At 45.1% G+C, this 21,787-nt stretch overlaps 1 protein-coding gene across 1 annotated transcript; it reads right to left on the bottom strand.

Moving 5' to 3' along the window:
• Positions 1-44: 44 nt before the first annotated feature.
• On the bottom strand, positions 45-21,532 carry HSF4 (heat shock transcription factor 4). The gene is made up of 13 exons (XM_065848560.2): positions 21,410-21,532; positions 17,720-17,828; positions 16,448-16,575; positions 14,968-15,092; positions 12,582-12,657; positions 11,082-11,146; positions 9,533-9,632; positions 8,676-8,800; positions 6,605-6,829; positions 4,575-4,680; positions 3,116-3,181; positions 1,532-1,616; positions 45-318 (listed from the first exon to the last, which is right to left on the bottom strand). The coding sequence occupies exons 1-13, from the start codon at positions 21,530-21,532 to the stop codon at positions 65-67; spliced, it is 1,587 nt and encodes a 528-aa protein (XP_065704632.2). The 3' UTR covers positions 45-64.
• Between the last annotated feature and the right edge of the window lie 255 nt (positions 21,533-21,787).

Here is a 21,787-nt window from a genome sequence, read left to right on the forward strand (position 1 = left end):
AAAAGAAAGGGCACAAAAAAACCCCTCTCTTGTGGGTTTCTGAATCACTTTTGTTTCTTTACATTCAAACCTGTGGATGCTTGGATGGGTGGGAGGGAGACGATGTTTCTTGGAAGCTAAATCGTTGGTTGTTGTCAGTTGAAGAGCTCAGGTTTAGTGGGATATCCCCGGGGACACCCGTAGAGGAGAGGTAAGAAGCCATATTTTCAGACGGAACATAAAGCGATGAAATTTCAGGCAAGCTGATGAGGTCATTGCCGAAGATTGACTGACGATCAAAGAGGATTTGCTGGGCACTTTCAAGAACGACATCTTTCCCTAGGAATGCAAACAGACAACAGAAATCTCAGTTTCTGGAAGGCAAGTTATAAGACTTCACATATGAAGAACTGAAAAGTGGCAAATTCCCACTGCAAAAGGAGGTGAAAGGTGTCACTCCAGGCAGAAAATGGCTGGAAACACTTGAGTCAAACTTGGACTCACTCAAAAGCCCATTAAAATAAATGAGAATCTCTGCAGGTTGCCAAGCTGTGTTCTGCCTGAATGCGGGGGTGCCTCACAAGGGAAAGAGGGATGACCAAGTGGTTGGAGACACGGAAAAGTGGGTAAGAGCAGTTTCTCCACTGAAGAACTGTCTGTTTCTTCTAATCTTTGCAGAAGACATCTGCCAGTTGTCCCATTATTCCAGCATCACGCCTGTGCACGGCCCAGAAAGGTTTTACAAACGGGATGCTCCTCTTGTGCAACTCAGCCCCAACCTGCTGAATAATTCTCTCCAGCATAGCTGGGCTTTTAAACACCTTGGGTGCTCCTGCAAGACGCTGAGCTTAAGGTGGAGACTGGAAGTCCTTGAACTACACATAATACATCAAAAGTCTGAGGTGTGGTGAGGTGGCTACAGCACCAAACTAAGGCTCACAAAAGCTTCTCTTTCAGGTCTAGCCCAGCTGAATACATGTGAAAATCATAATATGTCACTATTCCAAGACCAGGCAAACACTTCTAGATTCATATGTAAGGTAAATGACACACTTATCAGAGTGAGTGAGGGCGAGAATATCAGATGGACAGCTCCATTGAGGTCTGGAGAAACTGAGACACAACCTTTGTCTCTGGCTGCTGGCAGCTACCTGCTCACCTCTGCAGCAAGGGCCAGGGGAAACGGGACCCTGACAGCTCTTACCACCCCTTTCACTTAGATCACCACGTTGCTCTTAGGTGACAATGAACAGGCAGATAAAACAGTGGAGACACTGATAGATACGATGTGGACACAAGCAGGAACAGAGGCAGTTCAACTACATTTAAACCTCAGTTTATCGCCCATGCATTTCCTGCTCCTCAGTAACTAGTTTAGTAGTCATTGTGGAAACATTGTTGACTGATCATCACGAAAGTAAAATAATGAACGTGTTTTGTTCCTTCAAAGTGGCACATGGTCAGTGCTGGATGTTGCATCTAGCTGCTGACATGTTTAACACCCTAATTCCAACCCTGTTCCCAAGTCCGCAAGAGCTGCTGGTGCTCCTACCTGGGCAGGCGTTAAGCGGTGGGTTGAACACTTTAGGGGACAGCTCAGTTGCATTCTTCTCCAGATCCACTGTGAGTCGCTGCATCTTGATGCAAAAATATAAACTACAATGTACAATTATACAAAGACAGGGGAGCTTGTTAGAACTAGGCCGTTTCTGAAAAGCAGTGCTTCATCAACACTGCACAACATCCACCAGAAACGCGAGCTGTCCTCCCTGCCCCACCTCTTCTCCCAGCCTCGCCTGTACTTTGGTAAAACAACCAGAAGTGTGTGTTCAGGGGCAGATATGCCTGAAGCAGAGGGCTAAGGGAGATTTAATCCCCTATTAGTCCTGGTTAATGTGGTGTGAAGCTCATGTCACATGAGGAGGCCACGCTGGTGTCACTGTGGTTGTCCCTGCCCAGCTGTCAGACAGAGCAAACCCACTGTCCTCAGCCAGCAACAAAGCCGAAAGGAATTTTCTTTCCATTTACCTATGACTGTCAAAAGTAGCTTTTGCTTGCACAGTGCTTTTAGGTGTGGAGCTGCTGCAGATATTACTTCCAGGCTTCTCTATGCTCCTGATTTTCTGTATGATGAGCAAGGATAGGCTGCACCAGTTGCTAGGAAATTCAGTGGCCTCAGGGACTAAGCTATTGAACATTGCAGCCTCCCTCTCTGCCTTTTCTCTCATGTAATCCTTTTATAAAGAGACCACTCCCTGCTTCCAAGACTTGCTGATATTATTGGTCTCTTCAGAAACTCTCCTTCCTAATACTCAGGAAGTGGAGTTACCTAGTAAATGCAAACTTACTAAATCAAAATGTAAAAGAGAGCGTGATATCATGAAGAAGGCTTACAGATCTCTTACACCTCATTAGAATAAACTATACTTTGCTTGCATGTCTGTAGAGACGGCAGAACCATCCAGGCCTTATCCTGCCCTGGCTGGCAGTGAGGGCTCAGAAAATCCATCGTCCATCAAGTAGGCAAAAAACCCAGCCATGAAACCCACACTTCCTTCACTGTTTATTACATCACCATATGCACTTCAGAAATGTCTGTGTCAATGTCAGTTCCAAACAAATACTGCCAAACTAGATTTCCCCTTGTTTCTTCTCTATGGGCATGCATGAACCTCTATTCTAATTGCATGTGGTTTTACTGCTCCTGAAATGTACAGAGATGGCTGTACTTTATCAAGGCATATTTTGTAAAGGGCTTTGTCAAAAAGACACTTTATGAATCTATGGCATTAGTAAGAAGCGGCTTTCACATCAAGAAAAAGTTTGGAGAGGCCAGTTTCAATCACAGACTCCAGGACATCAATATGTCTCTAAACAAGCTCTGCCTGAGCATGACAGACAGGTCATGAGTATAAGATAATACTCCCAGCCTGCCCTCAGGAGATGTGTACTTGCTGTGCTTTACCACACTCTCCCCCCTGGCTATAAAATAACTAAGCATTCTTCAGTTATCCACAAGCTCTGCTTCACAAAATAATAATAATAATAATAATAATAATAATAATAATAATAATAATAATAATAATAATATCATCACCACCATCATCATCATATCTCAGAAATACACATCTCTTACCGGGGACAGACTGGCTTCCATTTCAGTCAAATTCCACTCACTCAAAGATAAATTGGGATTAAAGACCTGTTGGCAGAAAAATCCAATTAGGGCTCTGGTACCCTCAGCTCCTGCCCTGCCTGTCTGCTGGAGTTGGTGGCCCTGCTGGCAGGGTTGCCAGAAGGCAACACCAGCGTGTGCCTTGGCTGCTGGGACATGTCACCCGAAGCTCCAGGCAAAGGCTTGTGTGTGTGGATGTGTAGCAGAGCCAGAACATCCAGGGATGTTGTGGGCACAAGTTCTGATTTGGACCCTTGCTGCCTGCCAGTGGAAGGACAGCACAGACACCCGGTGCCATGTTGTAAACCAGGGCAGCTCTTTGTGTCACCACATATGCAAGCCCAGCCCTTTTTTTTGCTGCTCTTGGGTCCTAGGACACTTCCAGATTCATGTGACTTTTTAAAAGCATTCCAAAATGCAGTAGCAGAGGGCAGATTGCTGCTGCATCATTGCCTCAGCGGCAATTTCTTGAGAAGTCTGAGCAATCTGGGAAAAAGAGCTGTTGGTCTGGGGCACAGTTTTATGTTTCATTCTCACTCTCGTGACGTTCAGTTGCACAGAGAGAAAGTGTGTCAGTAACAGGAAAACACCTCCTAATGAGAAATAAGAAACAGAAACCAATGGAGTCAGTGATAGAGCAGGCCATTAGAAAAGCTTTCCGTAAAGTCAAAATCAATCACAGACACTTGGGAACTTGATTTAGGATAATAAGATTGATTTTCTTTTTTAAAAAAGTTTTTTCATTCCTGTTTATCCGTGTAAGTTTACCATGTGTCTGTATCTGAAGTACCTCCTCAAGGGAGCATATCTTTGACATATAGGTTACTTTCACTACATACAGTTATTTGATTATTGGCAAAAACCTTTCCTATACTAACTATATGTATGAGGAGAGAGTGAAAAAAGCCACCACTCATTTTGAGAGAAAAGTGACCTGAGAACTGCAGACAGATAAATATCTCAGCAAAGAGAAACTTTGGCATCAGCTACACTTCTCAGAACATGAGGAAATGGGGCAGGTTGTAGAGCTAAACATAATCTAGGAGTATCTAAGATGCAAAATATACAAAAAATAAACTAATTCACCCAAAGTAACTACAGAACTAGCTAGAGTTGTATTAAACCTATTTTATGCAAATGTACTAGGTCTCATGATGTTATCTTCACCAAATGTATCATGTTTTGTCCTTCTAGAAGCTCAAAGATGTATATTTTTCACAAGAAATATATATAAAAAAATAATAATTTAAAGTCTGAAGCCCTGCCAGGTCCTATGAGCCGGTCGAAAGCAGAGCTGTGACTCTATCTGCAGGGTGTGACAGACCAAGTGCCACACCAGAAGATGCAGAGCGTGGCCTATCTGATCTACAGCCCGCTGGGTACCACACACCCGTTCCCCTCCGCCGCCCCCGACACTCACATCCAAGAGGCTGGTGGGCTCCAGGCCGTACTGCTGGCTCCTCAGCAGGAGCTGCAGCCCTTCCACGCTCCAGTCGGTGCCCTCCAGTGGGTCTGAAATATCTGTTCTGAGGAAACACAAGCAGAAATATTGCCACCAGTGAGTCGTGCATAAATACATAGAGAAAGCAGGACCGAGCAGCCTTCCAACGTGAGGCATATTCTCTAAATCTCATTTTGAAACCAAGAGCCCCGTCAGCCTGGGTTTATGCCATTTCATTTGGACTGATCCCAGAAATACAACCCAGCAGAGCACAAAGGGGACTGGGCTGATGGTAAAAGGAGTGAGACTGCTCCTCTCCTGAGTGATGTGTGTGGTTTGGGGATGGACAGTCTACGCGCATCTCCTCAAGACTGGGAAAATCAAAGCTTTTCTTAGAGGAGATCCCTCTAGAGAGGCACTTGGTATCCAGAAAAGGCTGCATCCCTATCCTTGTGGGTCCAAGATGGCTAAACGAAACTAAAGTTTTTTAAAGGAGTGACTTGTACCTGCAGGCATTCAGGCATTCAGCCTGCAGGTTGCATTTACCAGAGAAATTGAGACAAAGGAGCAAAAGTGAGGCCCTGCTGGGTTTAACCTCCCCAAAATCCTATTAAAAATTATCTTCAAATCCAGAGTCTTTAAAATAAAATGTTTTTTCTTCTAATAAAATGCTTTAAAGTAGCCAGTACCTTTCAGAAGGAGGAATTTGGTTCTCTGTAAAGACCCAAGGGGAAAGAGAACTGCTAACTCTGCCGAGTGTGAGGTCTTTACCCTGAGTCCTCCTCACATCGCTGCTGTTGCCATGAAGAACAAATTCTGCAGTCAACTTCGCTTTCTTGCTGCTGGTGGAGCCTGCCATACACTCACCCGTGACATTGGTGCTGGTGGGATTTCAGCCTCACAGCTCCAAAGGCTGCTCATGCAGCTCGTCCCGTGGCTGTGCCTAATGGCACTGTGCTAATCCCACTCGTAAGAGGACACCATTCTTGGGGTGACTGTCACATGCAGGCTACTTGCATGCTCTGGCTTCAGAATGATGACACCTCCATCCATTTGTAACAGACTTGAACACAAGCTCGCAACTCTCCATCCCTCTGAGTGACCTCACTTGTAATTTCATTATTTTAAGGTATGATTTTATACCCTTTTATAAAGCCTTGCTTTGGACTGCCTACCATTTTACTGAGCCCCTCTAGTTCAAGGAGAGAAGCACAGCAAGGCAGCTACTTTTTGTGGGGTTTCGCTCTTAGTCAGAGATGGGGAAACCAAGATCTCTTGCAGCATCAGTTCCCCAGCACCTCTCCAGAATGTGGCCCACATGATGGTGCCACAGTGCCTGGCTGCCCTTTGAAGACAGATCTAGCTCTGACTCAGGAAAGTCACCTTGGAAAGGTGGTAGGAGGAGCTGCAGAGAGAGAACAGACTAAAGAGGAAAGTCTATTTGACTTCACAGCAAGCCTGGGCCTGATAAACGCTTTGACATCTTCTCAAATACATGCCCTACTATAGAGTGGAGGTTACAATGATGATAGACTGTCACTTTCATCACCGTCTGCATGTTAGCACACAAGTCACACCTTAATTCACTGCAGAGAGGCACCACTGACAAATATTTCCTCATGATTATGTAACTGAAGACTCAAGAAAACAAACAGCAGAGGGCACACAAGCTACTGGAGGTGCAGTGCAGCCTGGTGCCCTGAAAATCTGCAGTCATGGATGCTGGTCTGGACTTCAGCTTTCACTTGGACCTTTGGCAGATCCCTCTTGCTGCAGAAAGCCTCTTCCCACTCCTATGACTCCGATGCACATGATCTTTCAGGTTTTCCTCTGTTGGGTCCTTCAAGCAAGTCATCCACAGACCCTCTACCCCTGTGAACTGTCCCCTGGGCTTCAAAGGTCCTCTAAGCAGGTGCCACAGGTGCAGGACGGAGCTCACCGGGCTGCATTAAGTGACTTAAAATTGCCACGAAACATGCAGGGCCACCGTTCTCTCTCACTCCCCTCACCTGTCCAGCAATGCCCTTCTGCCTCTTCTCTCAGGTGGTTGTGAGGTCCCTGGTGGTGCTGCACCACAGCTCCCTTTGCCATCCAAAACCGACTGAACCATGGCCACTGGCAGCACAGGGGGCTCAGAGCAAGCCCGGCAGCCTGGCAGGGGGACATCAGGCTCAGTGGTGGCTTTCACTCCAGGGCTGACGGGCTCCTCCTTGATCAGCATGAGGCACTTCTCTCTGTATTGGAGACAAGAGTTAGCACCACACACACATCTGCTCCACAAAGTCCCCGTGCTGCTGTAAAGGGCAATAGCACATGGGTTTACCTCCACTTCCAAACTGCCCCACAGTGTCTTTCCGTTCCCCTAGATGGGCAAAAGAAACCAGCAACCTTGTTTTCTTTTCAGCAAGCTCCAGAAACATGCTCAGCTGGAATATCTTCTGTCATTTCATCAGTGACAGCCATAATGAATTTGCTTAATTTGACTGTTTTGTAAATATGGAAAATACACTTCCATGTCTTGATCATTCAGGCTTGAGGCAGGTTAAAGGGTCACTAATCTAGAGAGGTTCTCTTGAAAAAATCTCCACCCTAGACACAGGAAGGGGATCAGGGTCAGTAAGACCTTCCCATGCTGGAGTTAGTATTGGACCAGCAAGCACTCTAGAGATCCCAGTGACACAGGTCAGGATCTTGTGGCCCCACAGGATTTGGAACAGAAGCTACCAAGATCTGACAATCCCAGTCAGATGTTTTACTCGTTTGGAAGCAGCCATTTGCCTTTTTCCATTGTGAAAGGCACTTCACATTATCCCTAGACAGACATATGAAGTTTTGAACAGTAGCATTTTGTATGTGAAAATCTACTGTGTACTAATTAGAGGAGACTTTGCAGCTCTCAGTGAAACTGCACAACTGGAGCCAAAGTGACAAAGGCACATAGATCAATAGGGCATGGAAACACATATTGAAAAATGATCCCCCAACACTTACAGACTAGTTTTGATGCAAGACAACACACGAGCGTGTCACACATACAGGATGGTATGTGACACGACAAAGCCTTCCTCGGCATTCCTTTCAGATCATCTTCTTATCTGTTGAATTCTAAACTCTCATCAGAAGCTCACATTGAATTAGGAAACACCACACTCCTGAACCCATTGGGGCTGTGTCTGGCTCCGATTCCCACACACAGCATAGATTAGAGGCCACCAGAGGGCACTCAGTAATTAGTAGAAATAAACAACTTGAAGGTTATTGTTAACATTTTTCTGCTTCAGAAATGGCTTCTAGTTTTTGTTGTTGTGGTGATTTTGTTTGTTTGGTTTTGGGTTTGTTTTTGGTTTTGTTTTTTTCAATCTGGAGCTCTTCACATGCTTCTAGCTAATAGTATAGTGATGGTTTCAATGATTATGCAGATTTACAGGCAATTGCTAGAGTATAATTGCCTTGCTTCTACGCATGAGAAACTGTTTCCATGATTCATCTGTCTACTTACTTTCCACTGACATATTTGTAGCTATTCTGCTGTTAGCCCTAAACACACTGCCTGTCTGTGGCAGGAAGAGATAAGCACTAAAATACCTCTGCATTCAGTTCTTAAAAGTTGCTGGGATCTTTTCACAGAAAAGTTGTCAAACATCGGAAGTTGCTGTGATGCAACCTTTCTGTTCTCATGAGCAGAAAGATGTACAGTTTGATTCTGTTTCTTCTTTGTCAAAACCAAAAGGAAACTTCCTTTCTCTCTCAACAAACCCAAGTGTTAGTATCTCATTATTTGATAAAGGCTGAGGCAGCTGCTGTCTTGAGAACAAAATATAAAGAAATACGGAATACTTCTCAAAGAGGTGAGTGGAAGTTCTCGGCATGAACATTGTGACTTTGTCTTGAAAATTATTCCTCCTTAATTCTGGAAATCTGACCCACACCACAAACTGGAAAACAATATTCCAGCCCACCATCTCTATAGAGATTTGCAAATCAGACAGAAATTTTGGTAGAACTACAGCCAGAAAATCTCTTTTGAAGTTATGTGTGTCCACATCCAACTCTCTGGTTTTTAATCACAAACATGTTTACCTGTCATTTTCAGGAGGGGATTGCATATTTATTATGTTTGATGGTGATGCTTCAGTAACATCAGATATGATGGGTCCTCCAGCAATTGCAGGGCTGTTTAAGCAAGAGGCAGGTTCTGCTGATGGCTAAGAGGAAAGCAAAAATCATGTAGATTTATCCTTCTGAGGACCAGAACAAGTCCAAGGCCCTGTCTGAGACAGTTAAGAGTTTACTCACTGTGCCCTTGAGTCCTCCTTGTATGGAAACCAAGAAAGCTCTTACCTGCTATACAACATTATAATCTCCTCTGGTCTTTCCTCCAGCCACACAGATATGCAGGTGTAAAATAAGCAGCATGACTGAAGTGTCAGCTACTGTAAAGTTTTACCATGTCTGACATTTTGCCTAGTCTGTTTAGCTTCCTCTGGAGAGAAAGATCCAATATAGCCCATCATGGGACTATGGGTCTCTCATGCCAGCTCAAGTATTTTAACTGCATATGTCCTGTGCCTGGTGTCTGCTTTGGTGGGTTAGGGGATCCCCCAGCGACTGCAAAAATCTGGCTTTGCTCAGAAAGATCATAGTACCTGCTTCTAGAACATAGTTCTTCCTCTCTGCCCTTGCGGTGAGCCAGGCTGGGGTAACACCACGGAGAGTTTGGGATGTGGGGTCTGCCCTTCCCTCCCACATGAACACCCTTCCTTGAAACAAGGGAGCTGAAGAAATAAGAGATGTCACTCGGCTTTGCAAGCCTATCATCTGCTTCATTGCTAAATTCTCATCAAACCATTTATTCTGTAATCGGTATTATTGCTTCAAACGGTTTTCCACCCTGGCCAAAGAAATTCCACAAAGCTCAGAGGCTGGTGTAAACCTACCGACTGTATGAAATAGGGTTCATGGAGGGGGTCTGTAGACAAATGCCGGCTGAGCTTGGACACTTGTGGAGCTGAGATGCCATTGTCAAGCATCAGAGGTCTGTGAAGAGAAACAGGTTTGTTTTCCCCGCACATACTGACTGGTTCCTGGTTGCTCATATAATAAATGTCTCTCAGCTAAGGGTTTTTTTCCCCTGGGTGCTCCGTTTTTCCTCGGCTGTAATGTACTGTCTTGTCCAGTGTTATGAAGAAGGAAGGGAAACAACAGTTTTGGAGGAGGTCACCATTAAAAAAGGGCGTTAGCCATATAGAGAGGGGACAGTCTGGGTTTTCCATATCTTATTTGAAAGATGGAACTAAAATAAATTCAATTCATATTTTGAACTGAACAAATTCAATTCATATTTTCTTCTAATGGCTAGTAGTTTCAATTTCTAAATCAGATCCTCAGCTTGTTTAACTGGAGGTAGCTGGTCTGAAATTCTTAGTGCAATACTGGGAATCAGCTCCCTCACACTCAGTGCCTCTTTGGCAAAGCTATATCTCCATCCACAGCACTGCATAAAAGGAACCCGTGCCATTTGCTAAGTAAGTAATAAAGCAGGGGGAGACACAAAACAAAGCAAAGCCTAAACTCACTGCATACAGGCTTTTAAAAAAATTACTGTCAGGCTTTTACAGATGGCCACTGCCAACAAGAAGCAGGTCTGTGTGCTGGGTCCTATAGCAGGAGTGCTTTGTATTTAGTAAATAGTTAAAGCCAAAAACAAGGACATTGACAAAGAAAATTAACTTCCTTGAGCAGCCATTCTTGGGAAGTCTGTCTCCTTTCTTTGAGGTATGGGGAAGCTTCTGAGTTGCAAAAGGCTACCAGGTAATAGAGGTGGGAAGTGGAGGCAGGTCCCTGCCCTCAGCCTGAGCCACAAAGGCAAATTCCTCTTAGTAGCCCCTCTCCACTCTTTAGATCACAAGCACCATAGAACAAGAAATACTTGGCTGCTCTCCTGGGAGGCACTAAGCTTCCTAATTCAGGCTCTTCTATTCACTTTCCTTGAAGAGCTTATTTATGACTCCAAAGATAGCCCTTAGCTAAAATCTTTGTCCACCTTTCTCTCTGTAAGGCCTGCAGGTACATGCCATGGAACCAGTGTTGGACACACCCCCCCATTCAGTGACTGTGGGTCAAACTAAAGGTGCCTGTGGGCTGTCTGGTCTCAGCCCTGCTCCTGCTGATGACAAGCGGCAAAACTGGAACCTGTAGGACCAGCAGTGGGGTCCTGCCCTTTACCCTCACACGAGTTAGTGTTCCAATCTCCCATCACTCCCTGTGTTCCCCAAATAAAGGTCATGAGCTGACACGGTGCTTCTCTAAAGACCACTGAATGGGGCATGTCAGCAGGTCTGACTCGGCAGTTCAGGCCATTCATTTCCCATCACCATGGTGCCCTGGTCCGGTGACCGCCTGCCTGGGTGAGCTGAGCTTGTGCTTTTAGTGAGGGGGCAGCATTATGCACCCGTGAGCATGTGTGCACCACACAAGGGTACTTACAGCTTCCTCTTTATCCCAGTGCTGCTGGGGCTGGATTGGAGCTGGCCAAACAGAAACTGAATCAGCTGTCAGGAGAGATCAAAATCCGGTGTTAATCAGCAGAGTGATTCAGCACTCCCTGCACTCACAGCTGTTCTTATCTCACGCATTCCTCCCTCCCAACGCCACCTCAAAGCTGGGAGCAGCCATGAAATACAGGAGCCAAAGTGCATGAGGCATCGAAGCCTGAAACAGAATTAAGCTTTCCAAGAATTCAAACGACCTGCCTGGCTTTCAAGAAACACAGCCAGGTGCCTGCTTTGTGCAAGGGCTGCTGGGTGGTCAGCGTTTTCTCTCTCCACCTCTGTGCATGCTAAACTCCAGCTAGCCCTACTAGACTTGGGAATCTGCCTGTGAAGTGCACAGGCAAACATTCCCAGGCCTGGACTTAGACAGGCTTTATAAAGCCTGATAAAGACTTTGCAAGTGAAAGATGCCACCCCCCTATAGGGGTGACCCTGGATGGAGGCCTTAGCACTTTCAGTTGAGTTTTTCAGCCCAGTGCAATTCTGTGTTGATACACCAGGACACTAAAAACAATACAGGGTGCCTTGGAGAGGAATCACTTAGCAACATACTCCCAGGTCAGCTTGAGCCTAATGCTCTGTTTCGACCTCCAGACAAAGAGAGCATTATTATTATATATCACAGTTGTCTCTTACTCATAGCTCAATGTAACAAAATAGAGTTGCATAAATGCCTCTACAATGAGTGGTGTGGCTGGTCCAGCCTCAAAGCTCGATGAAGGTTTGAAGCCTCATGCGTTTCCATCCAGTCCCATGACCCTGTGATGCCACGTGTGTGTCAGAACGTGGGTCTCAAGGGGAGTGGGAAATGTGACATGCTCAGTCACATCAGCACCATCTGGGAATCACTGGAGAGGCCTTTTCTAGCATGGCTCATGCTAGATTTTAAGGCAGGCAGATGGCTCTGCAGTGCTCCTTTGGCCTTAGAAGTTTGTACAGTAATTCTTCAACTATACCAGTGGCACTAGAAAATGTAAGAGTCACTATAGGTCCCCACTGGGGGAATGACTCGCCAATTCTGCTGCCTGCGACTGGCATGATGACACAAGGGGGAGGCTCTTCTCTTGTATGAGGGAAAGAGGAAAGATTTGGGAAGCCCAAAGGCATCGGTACAACCATAACACAGACACTACAGGAAAGTTAGTGAAGTTGTACTCTTTTTCTCAGAACTTTGACAGAAAAGTGGTTTCTAATGTCATAGAGAGGACTGACAGAGAAATTATAATCTTTTGCTCAAGGGCACAATCTATGCTTTGTTAATGACCGCTTTCCGTAGGACATGTAAGAACATCACACAATTTGAAAGACAGGGAAAATAAACGTACTGCGATATGAGAGTGTGGAGAAGACTATGGGACAAGAAAAAAAAAAAAAAAGTCAGAGGAGAACACACACCGTGCAGTACAAGTGAATTTGGAGTTTGTATGACCACTACCTTGTTGATCACTTTCTGTTGCTGCGAGTGGTTCTGCCGAAGAGAAACTACTTCTCGCCAAAGAACTTCATTCTGCCTGAAAGTGAAACAGAAACTTTCTGTGAGCACAGAAACATCCCAACAGCCCATGGTGCTGCTATGATACACAAAAGACCCAATTGTGCGAAGTCCGTCTTGCTTTGCAGTGTTTGACACTTTTCAGATGTCGTAACCAAGGTCACACTATTACTTTCCTTGTTTTTCATTCACTTCAAAAGAACTAAAGACCAAAGCTTGGAGGAGAAACAAATAAATAGAAGCCAAAGTTTATAGGGGAGGATAACAAGAGGACATGTGTGTTTAATTTTAGTGGCACCTTTGGGCCAAACTCAGAAATTCAGCAAGGCCTGATTCGTGACTTAGAATTATCTGGATCACTGAGGCTGTTCTTCCCGCAGGAAGAAAATCCAGCCCCTCCACAAGCACCCCCAGTGCCCACAGAGACCAGGAGATCCTACGGATACAGATCCTATGTACTCTGCCTGCTGAAACCTCATGCATATGGTGGCATGTCTGGGAGTGACTGGAGAAGCTAAAGAGATGCTTCTGCACCTGAGGGCCTTGAACTTGGAGGACTGTAATGATTCTATTAAAGGGAGTCACTGATTTCACCCAGCACAGACCTGTGTCCAACTTGCAACTGCAGAAGTCATTTTCTGTCTGCAAATGTAGCACACAGGAGAGTTACAGGCTTCCTGGAGCAGTCAGCGCCAGCAGCTGGGATGGGGAGATGCAGTTTATTTGCTGTGCTGCCTCCAGACCTGGGTGCCAGCCAAGTCCATGCTGAAAAAGCCTTTGCCAGTTAATTTATCTCAAGAATATATGGAGGTACCAAAACTGACAGGCCAGCAAAACCTATCATACAGGTGAAATTTACGAATTCTTTTGATTTTTAGTCTTTCTAGTGTGGATTGATGCTAGACCAGGGAAGATAAAGTCCAGGGCTTGGAAGGGCAGAGTAGCTGCCCTGATAAAGCAACTTGTACAACAAGAATCTCTGCAGTGAAGTTTCTGTACTGGTACTGACAGGATTTTCAGCAAAGCAGCTTTCCTTAGTCTGGTAGCTGGCACTGGAGTTACATTCTAAGGGTTCTTCTCCAGTGTAAATTTCTTACTGTGGTTTCAGCCTGGGATTTCTAATTTGTCTTAGTCTATAAAAAAATGTATTATTTTCATCAGCTGAATGCAATTTTGACATCTGAGAAATGGGTGGAGGGAGCAAGCAAATCAAAAGGGAGAACAAACTAAATGCAAGGCCAAATCATCAATACCAGAGTTTCTTAAAATTTAAATAAGATACAAGCCTAGAAACTCTTTCATTGCCACTGTGCCTGGATGTAATTATTTCATTCATGCGTTAAGTGTGGGAGTCATTAAAATTTGAAGGAGGATAAAACATTTATCTGTTGCACATAAGGGGTTGAGTTGCAATGAAGTTTCACAGTATCCGCTGTTCTCTCAAGGCACAGGATGCCAGTGTCCTCTAGTGATGTATGAATATCAGCTTTCATTATAAAAGAAGGTTTTAAGTCTTATTGCTTAAAAAGCACTTGAAAAATATAAGTTCTCTATGAGGATTACAATTCTGGAGGCAAATAAAAACCCCTCCAAGTACATGATTTATAAAGCTGTGACCATGTCTGACTCAGAAAATGCCAGGGTCTCAGATAGCTGGAGGTCGGGCAGCCACATGCAAGAACATTGCAAATGCTTGTTTTGCTCTTATACAACAATTTTGGCCACATCAGAAGACACAGTCTTCAGAGAGATGGCCTAAACACTACAGCAGTTCTTGCATTCTTATAGACTTTAGGCAAATATTTTTTTTTTAATAATTGTAGTATGCACACCACATTTCTGCCATGGACTCCTCTAGGTATGAGATTTATGTCTTTACCATCATTTCTATCTGGAGGGAATACAGTTATTTAAGTCAAGTTCCCAGGTTAAACAACTATTTCTTGCACAGCTTCCACTGTGCTTTCCTCATCCGTAAATGGAAAATATACAGGGTGTTTCAAAAAGATGGACCCAATTTGAAATCACTATAGCTTTGAAATTTGGTCTATCTTTTTGAAACACCCTGTAGATTAAGATAATATGTCTCCCTTTCACAGAAGACAGAGAGGCTGAGCACTAGTTTTTATTTTGTAGATCATCAGGTCTGCATAGAAATCTTACATGTTATTGTCTCAACAGATCTAGTCCCCATGATAAGTCACTGGCTCAGCATGTGCTCCCTGGAAGGGAGGTGTGTAACACTCCTTCTTTCAAGCATTCCCCCAAGATCAACAGCTCTCGAGAAGCAAACGTCCATAAGAAGCAGCCTGAGTAGAATTCAACTCACTGCTTCATGTCCTGCACTTGACACTCCATGTTCTCCTGCTGACTTCTCAGTATCTGTACCTCGTATAGCAACCTGCTGAGGTCCTCCTGGCGCATCTTGGTCTCCTCACTTTTCACCACTGACACCTGAGGAGGAAAAATCAAAGGTGGATTTTGCTGAAGCAAGAAGGGCCATGGACAAACAGTGTCATTGCTGTGGTTCAGGAGCAGGAATTCCACCAGCTGGGCTCTGATGCACTGAAATGCTAGGACAAGTGATGTGTAGTACAAGAGTCTGAAATATCCTTAGGGTATTATTGCAAAGGCCAAAGGGATAAAATAGAGCAAAGAGCAGGGCAAATCCTTTCATACAGAGGGTCTGCTGGCAGCAGAACCTTCTCTGCCAGAGTGGGGCTTATTTCAAATCAGCTCAGGGGAAAAAAAGTTACTTGGAGTACTGGGGGAAATGGAACTAGCTTGTTTGATTCAAGCCTTCTATTTTAACTACAGAGAGACCAAAGCCAGCCTTGTGCTTTTCAGGGATGAGCCTGAGGTAATGCTTCAAATTGATATATTATACCTGGATTTTCAGAAGACTTTCACTGAAGTCCCTTTTCTGAATTTGCCATGCTAATTCAGTAAGAGAACAGCCCTTTTTGGGCATCAGTAACAGCTTAAAAGGCAGAAATCAGAGGGCAGGAATAGGTTACTTGTTCTCTAATAACAAGAGATGACTGTTGGGAGACCCAGTAGGAGTTACGCTGTACTTATCTAGAAAAGCAGGTAAGGATTCAAAAGCAGAGCGGTGCAAAGCCAGCCCAGCCATGCAGCACTACATGAAGGTCTCATGACGCTGAGCAACAGAGCAAAAAAAACACAGACAAAACTCTGATGAAAGCCAAGCCCTGCACACCGAGGACCATCCCCTCCAACCACACATTTATATGGAGAGGACAGAAACCAGACCAGAGGGTGACCTTGGAGTTATGCTGAGCAGCGTATAGCACAGCAGCCTGTGATCTGAAAGCAAACAAGCATTTTGGGGGTGATCAAGAGAGGCAGAAACTGTGGTAGAAACCCTCACAATCGCCACAGGGTGCTGTTCTGGTCAATCTTCCCCTAAAAAGAGACATGGGAGGGTTAGGAAGGCACAGGGCAGAGAGCCACAGCAACAGGGCTCCTGCTCGGGGAGAAATGAGGCATTTCCCACTCCAGATGTCTGAGGGACAGGGAACAAGTGTCCACGGCTCCTCTGCTGGCAGAACGCCTGGGAGAAACAAATTAAATAAAGAGAAAGCAGGTTTAAAGCAAAACAAGGGAGCTACATCTCCACACAGACCATTTGTTAAATTGCGGGACATATTGTGGAATGACGTTTTGAAAAAGCACCACGCAGCCTCTCCACACTGGTAGTATGGAACCTTCTGGAACGGGGGCTGCTTCGCCTCAGCCTTCCCGCCCGGGGGGACCTGGCCAGTGTGTGTCCCCCCTGCCCCCCTCACCTTCCTCTTGATGTGCTCCAGGAGGTGCTCGTGGCCCTGCAGAAAGCAGAGGTGCTGGAACTCGGTGTCGTCCCGCTCGGGCTTGACCAAACCCCCCTGCTCGATGTTCACCACCTTCCTGAAGCCATCTGCGTGGAGAGGGTGCGGGTGAAGGGCTGGCAGCCTAACTCCTTGCCTCCCACCCCCATTACTTCTGAAGACATTTCTGTTCACTCCCCCCACCTTTTGAGCCGCTCCAGCGCTCAAGGCACAGCCATGTCCCCTCCCCATGGCTGGGCACATTTTTAGGCCATATCTACAAGAAATCCAGCACAAGGGAGAGCCATCTGCATCCCACTGGCTCACAACATGAAAGCCTCGCCATCAGTCCCTTGGGCATGTCAGTCTGTCTGCAAGGAGCTGAAACATCTGCTCTTGAGAAATCTCTTGTATGATTTGCAAGCCAAAGGGATTCAGGGGAAGGTTTTTCAAAGGCACAAACCAGCATCAGGTACCAGTTTTGGAAAAAAATAAACGGGTCACATGCACATTTGCAAATCTACTTTGAGTACTTCTGTGAAGTCTGAGAAAGGTTCCTAAATGGTATCTAAAGACTGGCCTAAAATTTACAATAGTGCTACTGCATGGTTAAATAGCAAAGTTAAAACTTTACTGAGGAACTTTGTGAATCAGTCATTAAAAACTTCCAAAGACTATCAGAAAAGAACCATATTTAATACAGTTGTGGTTTAGATGTGGCTAAAAACTACACCTAAACATCCATGAGGAGGTGAAAATGTCTGAAAAGCAAGGCAAGGTTTGCAGGCAGAAGTACTGTCTGTAATGAGCTCAGTGACAGGGCTGGTGAGGCGGGTAAGCTCTGGGCATGCCACCCTCAAAAGCAGCAGTTTCTGACGGTGGTGTCGCAGTATCAGGCTGCTGGAAAGAGCTCCATATAGAATAAAATGGACAAGAAATAATAATAGGTCATCAATTTGATGTAAGAGAAGCAGAATACCTGGTAACTGAAATTTCTTACCTCACATCTTGCAATGTAATCTCACAGAAATGTCATGCTGGAATCTGAGATCAAAGCAGGTAAATCACTCCCCTGGGATGTCAGAGGCACATACTCTTTGGCAAAATCAGTAATGCCACAATAACACAGATATGTGAGATCTCGGCTTTTCTATCTGCAGTTCTCTTCCATGCCTCTTGTCCCACCCGCATATTCTGTCGCTCCCCCCATGTCTGTAGGACCCCCACGGCCTCAGCGCTGGAGGTTGAACTTACACATGTTCAGCTGCCGGACGAAACTGGCCATGTTGTTGTGTTTGAAGTACTTGGGCAGCACCTCTTTGGCAAAGCGGCCTTGGTCAAACACATGGAAGCTGGTGCCATTCTGCAAAGGAGACACGGACAGAGGTGAAGTCAGAGGAGCATCCATGACCATGAGAGGCACCCAGGAGGAGGCGATTCCTTTGTGTCCTACAGTGAGAGAAGTCATGCTCTCTGAATTGTCACCTTGAAGCTGAAAGAGTGACAACAGCCTTCAATGATGGATGTGCTCCTTTCCATTCTTGAACAGTCCCCTGTGACTGCAATTCTGAACTTTTTCTACTGAGCTTTTCCATTGCTTAGTTGAGAGCCTTAGATGTGAGAAAGAAACTGCAGACTTCTGCATCAAAATAGCTGGTAGACTGTGATCATCCTCACTTGCATGGACCTCAAAAAAAGACTCTTATGTCTGAAGAAGATTTCAGAAAGTGAGAATTGCCATTGTAACCTCTTGATATGCTTGTATAGGTCTAATACCAACCCATCTGCTCCAGAGCACAGCAGTCCCAGAGGGAGTGCTGCCTGGAGGTACAGCACAAGAAACACAGCAAGACAAGAAAGCAAATCATCTCTGAAGACACCAACACTGATCCAGAAGCGCTATGTACCTTCTCTTGATTACTTCTGGAAAGCACACAGCCACAAGGGCAACCTGCAAAATGTTAACAGCCATGCTTTACAGTCCAAGATAGTAACAGGCATGTTAAGCAGATAAAATAACAGTTTGTGGGGTTGCATTGCCAGGATCTGTGGTTGCAAAGCAATGCAAACTGCTGGGGACGGCTGGCAGAGACAGACGCACTGCAGGGCCATGCTGTCCCTGCCTGGCCTTCTGTAATACGTGCTGGCAGCTGAGCTGGTACAGAGAGGGCCTGTGAGACACGGTGCACTGACGCTGCCTTGAAACATTCTGCAAACAGCAATTCATGCAACCTTTTTAAGAGACAGAAGAATTGTCAATTGGTTTTCATCTGTAATCAACACTGAGGAACAATGTTTTCTGAATCCCCAACCTCAACAGCCTCGGTGTCTGCAGGATATGGGGACAGGGGGGCCACCTTAAATCCTCTCTCTGCTCTGGATAGGAGTGACAGCACATTTGGAGGAATGAAGAATCACGATTTCAGACAAGGTGTTTGAGGCACACATGGCATTTTTGTAAACTTGCAGAGTTCTTCTTCTTGTTCACTGCTGCAAACACTGAACATCACTTTTGCCTTGACAGTGCCATTTGACCATCACCAGGGTTTTTCCTATCGTTCCTAACCCCATGCAGCAGGACCACAGGCTGATGAAGCGCTTAAACAGAGTCACTAATAACCCGTTTGCTGGAATGATGCTCACAGACTGAGCTTGCAGACCTGACAGCAGGGACCAGTGTTTCCTAACACTGCAAAGGTTGCCCTGGAGACAGAGCTGGTTTATCCTGTTTGCCTTGTGCTTCTGCCCACTCGCTCTCTCTGGGATACAGCTGTGTGCTCCAGGCTGGGCAGGCTGATGTACAATGAGAAACACAAGGGTTTTGTGTACCTGAGAATCTCCTTACAGCCTCTCTTTAGAGGTCATTCCTTTGAATTCAGAGCTGCAGTGTTCTCAGAAACTTGTGGACCCCGAAAGTGTCCCTACAGACAAAAGAGACTGTGTACACCAATGAACCATGCATGTGCCAGCTTGTTCCCAGGCAGCAGCTGTGCCTTGCTTCTCGTATATTATGGGAGCACAAACTGCAAGACACTTCTCTGCCCAAGGCAAAACCGCTTCTGCAGCATATCAGCCTTGGCAGATGCTTTTCTGAACTGTTTTTGACAGACCAAAGACAGCAGACATTCTGTGCCCAGCCCAGGCAAGCTACTCCAGGAATTTGCTAGGAGATCTTCCTAACTGCATCTTCCATTTCAAAAATTCATTTAATTACTTCTTGTCCAATCTACCATGAACGCAGATGGCAAGCTTCTCCTTTCCACCTTAGCATAGCCTCCATTGTATCTCACAGAATCACTTTGGTCGGAAGAGACCCTCAAGATCATTGAGTCCAACCGTTAACCCAACACTGTCAATAAACCATGTCCTTAAGAATCTCAACTATGCATCTTCCAAACACCTTCAGGGATGGTGATTCAACCACTTTCCTGGGCAGCCTGTTCCAATGCCTGACAGCCTTTTCCATAAAGAAATTTTTCCTAACATCCAATCTAAACCTCCTCTGGTGCAATTCAAGGCACATATATAAACTATTACCACATTTCCTCTCCATCTCTTCTGCTTCATGCTAAGAAAGAATTCGTAAGTCCTTATAGGTCCTATTTTCTAAGAGTTCCGATTATGTTCAGAAATCTTAGGCATGCAGACAATTTCTCAGCTCCAACAACACTGATAGATAGAAGAGGAAGAACATGGGAGACATGGGAACATGCAACATGAGAAATTTAGACATCTAAAAGCCTTACCTAAACCTCACATGAATGCAGCTGTAGCCTACGTTAGGTTGCAAGAAAGCAGAGCGTAGTGGTGGTGGTCAATCAAAAATAACAATGTTAGAAGTGTAACAGAAGGGGGACTATTTATACGTATTAAAAAGTCCCTCCTAGTTTGAAAGTCCTTATTTAAAACACAGGATACTGAAACTTGGTGGTTCTCAAAGTTATGGCCACGTAATACCAACATCTGAAAGCAACCATTGCCTTGGATAACAATGCAGCTCAAACCTCATCTCAAGTTTTGAATGAAAACTCTACTGGACACAAACACATGACAGAAAGACTGCTTTAGGCTTTCTTTTTCTTTTAACCTGCTTTTGTTATAGATTCTGGATTTTGGAGAACAAGTTTATGCACACAACTTATCTGGTAACTCCCTGCTGAAGACAAATCACGTTATTTGCCGTGCGTATTAATCAGGTCAAAAGCACAGCATGGTATCAAAATGTTGTACAAGGGAGACAAATCATTTTAATTCTCTGATTGCACTCAGTATATTAACACCTCAGTGACAAATATGAAGCCAAAGCAAAGCAATCTATCCCTGTGAAGCTGTACAGACAATACAGACACACATTGCCAAGATCATCACACAGAATAGTTGAAACATCAAGTAGAGATTTTCAAAAATATGGAGTGATTTAGGGCACCAGTCTGAGATCTGCTTAAACTATAGATTTCAGCCTGAGATCTGAATGCTGTGTATCTGCTGACTTCTCCCAAGGCGTTTGTGAAAGGCTGCTGAGAAACACATGTGAAATCATACAAACAGCAGTGGAATTTTTTTAAGGGTTTTACACCTTTTCTAGAAAATTTTAGGGAACTGCAGACTGAAGCAGCATGAAAAACTTCTCTCTCTTAGTCTGGATTGTTAGAAGATCCAATATTAGACATCCTCTAGGATGCTTCAAGTGAAATTTCTAAATATTATTATTGAAATATTCCCAAACCAGTTGTATCTTTGAAACAGAAAAGCCACAACATTGCAAGTAAATAATGTAAAGTATATCCCAAAGGCCTCCTAGTGAACTACCTGTCCTCTCACTCTCCCAGTCAGCTGGCCAGCACTTGAAAAGCAAAGTGCAAAGCTGTTTTATCACTTGGGCGTCGCACCTCAGTTTCCCCTGGTCCTGGGCAGTCGGTGACACCCGATATTCGCTGTACTCACAGTGCTCCAGCAGATGAGATGGTTCGTTTCAGGATCTTCCACCAGCGTCCAGAGTTTGGTTAGGAAGGCTGGCACATTGCTGGAGTACCCATCCATCACCAGAGAGCTGGGGGAATCCTGCATCGTTTTTCAGTGTCCCAGCTCCTCTAACCCCATCGCTCTCGGTGTGCCTGCCTCCCTGCACGCGCCTGCGTCCCGCACAGAATGAATCACCCAATTTTATCCCGGGGCCAGTGGAAAAGTAGGTTCCCAGGGAGTCACATCAGCAGTGCTGCTCGCACTCTTCAAAACTCAGCACAATGCGATCACATCACCAGCCCCGGAGAACAATACACAGAATGAAAATGCACTGCAGCCGATCTCGCAGAGCTGTGAATA

Source organism: Patagioenas fasciata, chromosome 13 (genome assembly GCF_037038585.1).
Source record: "Patagioenas fasciata isolate bPatFas1 chromosome 13, bPatFas1.hap1, whole genome shotgun sequence".
NCBI lineage: Eukaryota > Metazoa > Chordata > Aves > Columbiformes > Columbidae > Patagioenas > Patagioenas fasciata.

Bases quoted from the DNA above. Each gene is read 5' to 3' on its own strand.
- HSF4 (XM_065848560.2), bottom strand. From the start codon at position 21,532: ATGCAGGATTCCCCCAGCTCTCTGGTGATGGATGGGTACTCCAGCAAT. The intron at 15,093-16,447 runs GTGAGGGGGGCA...TTTCCTCCTCAG, and splicing joins TGGAGCACATCAAGAGGAAG to GTGTCAGTGGTGAAAAGTGA. The intron at 4,681-6,604 runs GTGAGGGGAGTG...GTGTTTCCTCAG, and splicing joins AGAAGGGCATTGCTGGACAG to AACAGATATTTCAGACCCAC.